This window comes from Chelonoidis abingdonii, chromosome 3 (assembly GCF_003597395.2).
Source record: "Chelonoidis abingdonii isolate Lonesome George chromosome 3, CheloAbing_2.0, whole genome shotgun sequence".
In the NCBI taxonomy this organism is placed as follows: Eukaryota; Metazoa; Chordata; order Testudines; family Testudinidae; genus Chelonoidis; species Chelonoidis abingdonii.
Genome location: NC_133771.1, coordinates 66,304,809 through 66,314,744, shown reverse-complemented (window position 1 = coordinate 66,314,744; position 9,936 = coordinate 66,304,809). Strand labels below are relative to the sequence as shown.

Sequence of the window (9,936 nt, the reverse complement as noted above, 5' to 3'; positions counted from 1 at the left end):
TTTTGTTGAGAAGCGGGCTGCAGTGCAATGAAGTTTGAGAACCCCTGTGCTACACAAATAATGTATTTGAATAGTATATTAGCCTCATATTGTACTTCTCTAATACACTGATAAAATACTCTCAACTCTCCCACATTGACTGATTTAAAAAAAACCACCTTCTTCAGGTAAATGTATCTGTAATTAAAATGATAGAGATGTATGCTCATGACTTAAATTACTGTTCATGATAATTGTGATAGCAATGTCAGTCATAACTGAGATGACCTATGTAACCTATTGTGACGTTATTGATATAAACTGGGACCATATAGAACATGGGTTGCAACCAAGGTTCTGTAGTGGCACCAAATCCTATGTAAAGGGGGTCATATAAGGTGTCTAAGACCAGGTTACGGGTTACTGGTTATGATTATGCTGTCTGTATGTCTGTATCATTTTTGTAGTTGAAGTTATGAATATTGGCTGTGTATTGTCTGTATTTCAAACTTGTTCTGTGTTACTGGAAAAAGTCCCAGACAGGCTGGTGTCAGCTCTGCTTAGCCTGCTTGATGGCCCATTAAGGACCATCAACTACACAATTGACCCATCGAGAGAAGGCGGATACGCCCTGTGACTCACTGGAGTGAGCAGAAACTGGCCCATGTGACTGCAAACTCCATTTTGCTGTAACTTTCCACAGTAGGAACAAAGGAGTGTTCTTACACCTGGAAAAGTCTATATAAGGCGAAGGCCTCATCTCCATTTTGTCTTCAATCCTGCTTCTTACCTCTGGAGGGACTTTGCTACAAGCTGAAGCTCTGCACAAAGGACTGATGACCCATCCCAGCAGGGGATGTTCTCCAGAGACTGGATTTAAACCTGCAGTTTACTTCATCACTGCTACAAGCCTGAACTAAGGACTTTGCCATTACTGTATGTAATTGATTCACTTTGACCAATTCTAGCTCTCACCTCTATTTCCTTTGTCTGGCTGGTTTGGTTTGCCTTAGAGTTGGAAAACCCCAGCCTAGGGCTGTAACTGCCCTGTTTGAGCAATTGGTCCTGATTTGGCACTCTCAGTTGGGTCCCGCCAGAACCACATCGTCACACCTATGCAAAGGTTTCCAAATTTCCAAATTTCCAGCAATATAATTAGCCTAAATTAAGTTAATTGTCACTGTTCTTGACCATTTCAGCTCATTTAAAGAAACACAATGGAATGCAGTTTCACAAACTGTATATTGTCTAATAGCAAATATTAGAGATTTTTTAACAGATATTTTTCCATGCTAATGCTTATATATACTCATGTATATATACACTTCTAGGCCTGGTTGCTCATTCAGTCTGGACAGGGCTATAACTGCATACATAGTGAAGCAGACCAGTAGTGCCATCTTACTCAGTATCCTGCCTTTAGAAGTGGCCTGTTTCAGATTCTTTGGGGGGTGGAGAACAATGAATCACACATCAATTAGCCATCTTTAGAATACTATAGGAAGAGAGATGTGAAAGGAATTTTTACTGATCCAAATAGTGCTCAATTTGTACCCTGAAGCATGAAGGTGTCCCCTTGTAATATTTTTAATCAACAAATATAACTGCAAACGTTATGCCTCTATGTATAAATAGCTAATGTTGTTTCAAGTGAATGAGGGAATAAACTGCAGGTACCGTACAATAAGAAAGGCATTATGAACTAAGGGCATTGACTAGCATTGGACTATAACAAATAAAAGGCACTTAAATGAAAGCCCCCCTTAATAATATTCACCTTTTCTTGAAATGACAGCACCATGTTTAAACGTTTACAACCATTTTTTATTTTATTTCACAGTACTGCTGTGGCCATGTAAAATCTTTCAACTTCTTTCAAATTCCATAATCAAGGAAAAAAAAAAATCTGAGCAGACTGACCTCAGTTTCTCTAAATTACCAGACTTGCTGGGAATAATCCAGCAGGCCCTTTTCAAATGTGACCCTGGTACAGAAATGATTCCATATATAGTTTTGGAAAGTGAATTTGCAATTACACAGAGACCATATAAATTTGCATAAGCAAGCACACATAGATAAGCTATACTGAATATAGGGGGAGGGATAGCTCAGTGGTTTGAGCATTTGCCTGCTAAACCCAGAATTATGAGCTCAAACCCTGAGGGGGGCAAAATCAGGACTTGGTCCTGCTAGTGAAGGTAAGGGGCTAGACTCAATGACCTTTCAAAATCCCTTCCAGTTCTAGGAGATAGAATATCTCCATTAATTAATTAAAAAATATGCTATGTTCTCAGCCTATTTTGTGCTCAAAAAGGTGGGATTGGGTTGAGCTAGAAGTACTTCCTTACCACAGGCCAGAAGAGCTGGTTGCCTTCTGGGAACAGAGGTTGGTAGCTTGACTCTGTCCGTAAAAATGTCCTACATAACCCTAGAACTCTGAGGAATGGTATATAAATGAAATTAAACTGGTATTTCTACTGAGGTCTGTCTGTGGGACATACAGTGAAAGACACTGAGAGTAAAAGCAGGAGGTAGACCTTGAGGTTTGGAGCTAACCAATTTAAGAACGGGGAGACTATTTGCAAAAAATGGGATCCAGACCCAGGTTATGATTTCTGTTACCCTCCCCCCCACCAAAAAAAACTAAGGTTGGATCCAGGGTTTGGCTACATCTCACTCTACTATCTCAGTCCATGCACGCTTCTGCAACGGTGCTTAGAAATGTCAGCGGGCCAGAAGTGTGTGTCTGTTAAGGTTAATGCTAATGCCCTACTTGGGTCCACCAAGCTACAGAATCAATGGCGCTTTGTTGAAAATAAATGTAGTTTTGTGACAAGTGAGTGTAAATGTGAGGTGGCTAGTACCCCTTTGCGGCTCCCCTCCCCCAGCACCTTACCCAGCAGCAGCCAGGAAAAGGAGCTGCAAGCAGACGCGTTCTCCTCAGGGGCCAAGCAGGATGCCTTGCAGCGGGGATAACAACGTCGCGTTTGCTGAGCAGGGCTCGGCCCGTGTGCCTCGGAGGGAAAGGCGTTCTCAGCGCCGAGGGAGGCAAGGGACCCGGCGTGTGGGTGCACGGTGCCCAGCGGCCGGCAGGGGGAGGCATTGCCACACAGGTGGGCCCCCGCTGTCCCGGGCGAGAGCAGAAGGGATGGGAGTTACTGCCGCTGGCTTTTCCCATTTGCGTCGATCGGGTCGTCTCCCTCTGCCCCTTGGAGGGCTCGGACGGGTGTTAACAAGCTCCCCAGCCACTGTTCTAGGGAAGGGCCTGCACATTTGGGGTGGCCCAGAGTGAAATCAGTATGGCAGCAAAGGAGGGCTTGTGTGCGTGTGTTTGCTCTCCTCGGCAAAGGGCTTACAGACTAATGGAATTCCTCAACTCTGCACGGAGCTCTCCTTCCCCAGGGAGGGGCCCCAGAAACAGGTGGTGCGTGTCTGGTGGGGAAAGGGGGGGAACAACCCCTATCCCCAGCCATCACTGTTCATAGCGTTCGCTAGGATAACTGGCGACAGGCCGCCCCATAGCCTCGCATCTTCTGAAGCCTTAAAGCAGAGCAGCCGGGAGCCTCCCCACTGAGCTGAAGGCAGAAACCCTTCAGCTTGCATGGAGGAGCCGCGCTGTGCAACCTTTCGCCCGGTGCTAATACCGTAAGGAAGAGGAAGCTACCCCGGAGCTGAGCGGCCGCAAATAGCCAGCCCTTCGCTGCGTGGGTGTCCCCACTCCCTTCGCAGCCCGTGAGCGCACACAGCTCTTTCACATGCAGCTGGCGCGGCCCCGCCTATCCACGCTCATCCAATTGGCTCCTCGCCCTGCGGGGCCGAGGGGAGGGAGAAGCCGTCACCGGCGGTGATTGGCGGAGCCCTTTGCACAGCCCAGCCCTTCGGAATTGCTTAGCAGCTGTTGCTGGAACTTCCGGAGCTGTGACGTTCGGTCCCGCCTGGCTCCCTCTGGTCCAGCGGCTGCTCGCCTCGCCCATCCCCCAGGAACGTGCCAGCCAAATCTGCCGCTATGCGCCGGTCAGCCCGTGGCCACGCCCCTTTACATGTGTCCGATTGATCCAACTGAGGAACTGCGTAGCAGGAGCCTCTAGTTATAGCCACACTGGGCAGCTCACAGGTGAAGCTGTTGCCTGGACTTCGGTGACACATATGGAAGATAATACTAGAGATAAAAGAGATAAAAGAGTGAGTTTCCTTTTTACGGTATCGTTTATACAACACCTACCCAGTGCAAACTCAGGGCGCATCTCCAGCCATTTTAAAGCATCACAACTATTTAAAGCAGCCTACCAGACATGTTAACTGAAGAAAAGATTAGCTTCACTGCAGTGCAAACGAAGGTTGAAGTTTTTACATTGTAGCATATACTGTACCTACTGCCTGTCTGCACCCATATGCCTTCTTCTCTGTTGCGTGATCCGCGTTTAATCTGCTCTGCTTTGTAATGTTTGTATCTATATTGTTAAATCCTTATCAGAGGAAAAACTGGATATACCTGGATCCTGTCGATATTTGGCCCAAAGCCTCCTCATGCGGGGGTGAGGGAGAGCGGAGGGAAGACGGCAGTTCCTGCATCACCGAGCGTGAGCGCTGCAAAAATCCGGATTCAGCAGCAGGAGCCTGATGGATCCAATCAATTTTTGGCCCTGAACCCCCCAAGTTCTATTGCCTCCATAGAAAACAAGTCTTTAAGCTCTTACTGCAGCAAAAAAACTCATAGCGCGTGAGTGCCGGTAAAACCCAGAACTCAACCCACCCATATACATCCCTGCTCAATAATACCGCAAAGACAGCACCTGGAGCCTGCTGGATCCTAGCATTTCGGTTTTGATTTTTTTTAAGGCCCGAAGTTGTACTATCAGAATAGTCGACACATATTTCTCATCATACTTAACCAGAAAAATACACCCTCAGACTCCTCCTGGGTACAAGAATAATGCAAAACACATATATACAGCACCTGAGTATTGGCAGATCAAGCACAGTGTTGACCACAAACCTATATTGTACTGCATAGAGACCAAGTCTTAGTCCATTATGAAAAGCTCATGCACCCTCCCACATGAAAAATCCAGCATCTCCATTCATCCATTTTTCCACCTTTTAGATAAGTAGCGAAGGGAGCCTTCTTTTACCTCAGATAAATCTATCCAGTCTAGCTAATGTATCCAATGCACTGAGTGTCAAAACAGTCCAGGAAATTTACAGACACATTAAAATGTGATAAGATATGTATCTCAATTTCGTAGACTGCTTTGAAAATCTTGGTCTAGAGTTGATCAGCTAAAAACACAAATAATGAGATCATCGGCGTTTGACCTACCAGTCCATTGTTAAATTTCAGTGTCATGGCATAAAATTGGGCTGTGCTTAGAATGATGAAGATGTGTGATATGGTTTCACCGAAATGCAACGCATCCAGTAAAGACTTGTCTGATATAAAATGATGTCTAAACTTGATGTCTCCCAGAAAAGGGATGGGGGGCAGCGGGCAAATAAGAGGCTGCTGGATCCACGTACATATTTGGATGCACCACGGTCCCCATTTGCCGGTGCAATAGAAGTAGCTACAGGAGATTTGGGAAGGGAGGGCCAAAAAGTGCTTGGGTTCTGTAGGCTCCGTGTGCCAGCTTTGACATTTTGTTCCTCTACAGGGATACCCCGGGATCTAGATTTTTTTTTGGCGAAGTAGGAGAAGCTCCACATGATATCTATTCAGGTATTCACATATGGGGAGTAGGACGCAAATTTTGACTGGATCTAGGAGCTGCCATTTGCGGGTATTGCAGCATTTCTGGTGTGGAATGCCTAAGGGTCCGAATTCTGCTTTGGTGCGGGACCAGTGGCTGCATAGGGGATTCTTTTGTTCGTCCTGCGCTACAGTTTGGGGGGGATTGGGCCAAGCAGTGGCAGGAATCTCTGAGTAGCTCCAGCTTTGCATCGCCGGTGCGAGGTAGAGGTTCGGACGAAGGAGGCTCTGGAACTACTGCTGAGTACGCCGAGAACAGCTGTTTATGCATATGAGGTGGGCGTGGCGGAGGAGCCTTGCCAAGGGCTGTCCATGCAAATGAAGGGGGCGTGGGGAGCGTGTAACTCGGAGCCCCGGAAGAGCGGAGAAACCCCATATAAAAACTACTGGGGACATTTCCCAGGCAGAACTACTAAAGCTCCAGAGACAGCAGCACCCGGGGTGGCCCGGCACAGCAGCTCAGCTCAGCACGCGGCGCACAAGTAGCCAGGAAAAGCAGAAAGCGGGGCAGATAGTGGCTCCTGGGTCGGGTGCGCTCCCAGGCTGGGCAGAGGCGCAGCATCGCTTTGCTGTCTCCAGCAGGCAACTCTTCCCCTGCCCCAGGTGATAAAGATCGGAGCGATCTCTTCCTTCGGGCGCGCGGGGTGGGTGGGTGGATGTCAATGTGAGTTGGATCCCCGGGGGTCTGCGTCTATAGACGCTGTACCTATGGGTGGGAGTGGGGTGCTGCAGCTAGCTCGGCTGTTAGGCGCTGGGGAGAGCGAAAGCCCCTCTGTGATGCAGTGTCGGAGCGGGTCTAAAGGGCTCACTGGGCATGTCAAACCCTGCGCTCATTGCTTGCTTTCCTGTTCCGTTAAGAGCGAAGCAGGAGACATCTCGCAAAAGGGACGTACCAGGCTTCCGAGAGGAAACGGCTGCGGACCATGGCTGACGATGAAATCGCCCGCAGCCCCAGCTGCAGCGGGAGTGGGAATTGCACGGGCACGTGCGGCGAGAACCCTCACTGCAACGTGCTGAGCTGGGAACAAGTGCGGCGCTTGGATCGCATCCTGAGCGAAACCATCCCCATCCACGGCCGGGGCAACTTCCCCACGCTGGAGATGCAGCCCCGGCAGATCGTGAAGGTGGTGCGGAGCCGCCTGGAGGAGAAGTGCATTGGGGTTCGAGACGTGCGACTCAATGGCTCAGCAGCTAGCCACATCCTGCACCAAGACAGTGGCCTGGGCTACAAGGACTTGGACCTCATCTTCTGCGCAGACCTCAAAGGGGAAGCCGAGTTTCAGACTGTGAAGGACGTGGTCTTGGACTGCCTTTTGGATTTCTTACCTGACGGAGTTAACAAGGAGAAGATCACCCCGCTTACCCTCAAGGTAAACCTGCACTTGTCCAGACACACAGCCAAGGGAAGCAGCACCTTATAACAGTGGAGCCGGGGGGAGGCAAGGGTGTCATGAAATTGATACCTACAACATGTTTTTAAAAGTGACTCTTCCGTCATTTTAAACCCCAGGTGAACCAAAGAGAGTCTGATTTGCAGTAAAGCGATCTGGGCAATACATACTGAGCTAATGAGGAGGAGGAGCCAGGATTAGTGAACTTTTTTCCCCTTGCATGCATCTGAGGAAGTGGGTATTCACCCAGGAAAGCTCATGCTCCAAAACGTCTGTTAGTCTATAAGGTGCCACAGGATTCTTTGCTGCTTTTACAGATCCAGACTAACCCGGCTACCCCTCTGATACTTTTTTCCATTTGTGTCATTAGGGTTATTGGGTACATTCACTTAGAAAGTTGGAGTTTACAGAGCCTTATTTTAAGAATCACTCAGAGGGATAGAAGCATAGTTTAAAAGGATCATAAGCTCATTGAACATTTATATGTATCTGCAGGGAAAATACTCTTTGCAGTGAGTATTTTTCCCAGACGGATGGAGATGTTGTACATTTTCTTGTTTTAAACAGAAATTCTTGTCTTAAACAGGCTTCACTTTCTGAGTTTATTATAGTTAATGCCAAATAACTTATGTCAAATGGTATATATCTATTTTGTCTGTTTTGGGGGCATTTTTTAAAATTTGGGAGTGTTTTGGGGGAGCTGTGCTGAAAGAACAAGCTTTGATTAGTTTGAAAATGTAGAACATATTTTTTTTGTGGTGCCTATAGTAATGCTTTTGTATTATATTTTAATAGTGATCTTCCAAATCCCCGGGAAAGATTGTATGTGTGAGACAGAAAGAGAGTGTCTGGGCATATATGCTATGTATGCCATCAATTTTGTTACCTGTCTCTCCCCATATATATGTGCTTTTAAAAAAAAGGTTGCAAAAGTTGTTCCTGACATGGCACAATCCCATAAGGAATACTGCTCCCATCACCCCTTGCAACTACTGTGCTGCCACCACTTATATTAAATATGTCTCCTTCAGTTTTTATCCAGACTTCTTAAAATAGTCTGCAAAAAGCGGGCACAGGGTGGAGGTGTGAGAGAATGCAAATAAAGTCTGTGATGGGGAATTGCTTGTACTGGTTTCTTCATCTGCTCGTTTTGTCTTTCAAATTATAGGAAGCTTATGTGCAGAAAATGGTAAAAGTGTGCAATGATTCAGACCGATGGAGTCTCATTTCCTTGTCTAACAACAGTGGCAAAAACGTGGAGCTGAAGTTTGTGGACTCTCTGAGGAGGCAGTTTGAGTTCAGTGTAGACTCCTTTCAAATCAAATTAGACTCTCTTTTGCTTTTTTATGAATGCTCAGAGAATCCCATGACTGAAACTTTTCACCCGACCATCATTGGTGAGAGTGTCTATGGGGATTTCCAAGAAGCCTTTGATCACCTCTGCAACAAGATAATTGCCACCAGAAACCCAGAAGAAATCAGAGGAGGTGGTCTTCTTAAGTACTGCAACCTTTTGGTAAGGGGCTTTAGGGCTGCCTCAGAATCTGAGATTAAGTCCCTTCAGAGATACATGTGTTCTAGGTTTTTCATTGACTTCTCAGACATTGGAGAACAGCAAAGAAAGTTGGAGTCTTACTTACAGAACCACTTTGTGGGATTAGAGGACCGCAAGTATGACTATCTCATGACCCTGCATGGTGTGGTGAATGAGAGCACAGTGTGCCTGATGGGACATGAGAGGAGACAGACTCTAAATCTTATCACCATGCTGGCCATCCGTGTCCTTGCTGAGCAAAATATCATCCCCAATGTGGCCAATGTCACCTGCTATTACCAGCCAGCCCCATATGTAGCAGATGCCAACTTTAGCAATTACTATATTGCCCAGGTTCAGCCGGTATTCACCTGCCAGCAGCACACATACTCGACTTGGTTGCCCTGCAATTAAGGACAGTTTTAATACACCTGGTGGGGAGAACATTTTCTAACAAGCAGAAAGGGGTGATACGCTCCTTAAAATGGGGTGCTTTGTGCAATGATGATCTGCTCTAGCTTTCAAGTTTGGTAAAGCTTGTGGTTCTTATAAATTATGTGAGCATGATCTAGAAAAGAAGCAGAAATAATTGGATTCTACCCCAGAGCACAAGAGGCCTGTCATTAAAAGCAAATCGCTTCCCCTGAAATAAACAAGGGAGGAATGCTTGATGACAATATGGGTTGGCAATACCTGCTCCCATAGCTTTGGCATAGAGAAGGTTGGAAAGCCTTTTTTTAGAATGGGATCTGCAAAGGGAGAATATGAAAAAAAAAACACAAAAAACAAAACAATTTGCTTACATATATTCAGGAGTTAAAAGTAGAGGCATGAAGCAGAGATAAGTTGAAATAAAATGTATATTGGAATTACTGCCTTTGGGACTTGCAACAAGTGCTGTCTATGGGATGATTGTGTAGAATGTATAGCTTGCTTGAATAGAATGCTTTAACAGAAACAGCTTGCTCCAAATGAACAGTAGGAGATTGGTACAGTTATCGTAAAACCAGAAAAAACACATGATGATGAAGTCCATTTTTCCAGCTGCATGCGTGCTTCACATTTTAAAAATGTGAAAAATGCAAAAAAAACAGGTGTAGCAAACAAAATATGCTCAAGGACCAAAGATTTCACAAATAAGTTATCCAAGCAAAGGAGATACAGTAGAATATAAAAAGATGTTACTATATTTGTACACACCAATGTTAATCAAAAGTGCCTGATGCTTTCAGAAAATTTGAAGTGAGAAAAATATAGTTTTGTGGTTTTTACTGTGCATTTTGTTT

General features: G+C 46.0%; 1 protein-coding gene across 2 annotated transcripts; it reads left to right on the top strand.

Annotated features, from left to right (window-relative positions):
- Positions 1-6,067: 6,067 nt before the first annotated feature.
- TENT5A (terminal nucleotidyltransferase 5A) lies at positions 6,068-9,440 on the top strand. 2 transcript variants are annotated; one of them, XM_032767193.2, is made up of 3 exons: positions 6,068-6,328; positions 6,584-7,095; positions 8,285-9,440. In XM_032767193.2, exons 2-3 carry the CDS (start codon positions 6,649-6,651, stop codon positions 9,062-9,064), a joined length of 1,227 nt encoding a protein of 408 aa, XP_032623084.1. In that variant the 5' UTR covers positions 6,068-6,328; positions 6,584-6,648; the 3' UTR covers positions 9,065-9,440. The 2 variants fall into 2 exon arrangements, with proteins under 2 accessions (XP_032623084.1, XP_074919921.1); XM_075063820.1 differs by lacking the exon at positions 6,068-6,328 and having other exon boundaries at positions 6,564-7,095; positions 8,285-9,163.
- The last annotated feature ends 496 nt before the right edge of the window (positions 9,441-9,936 follow it).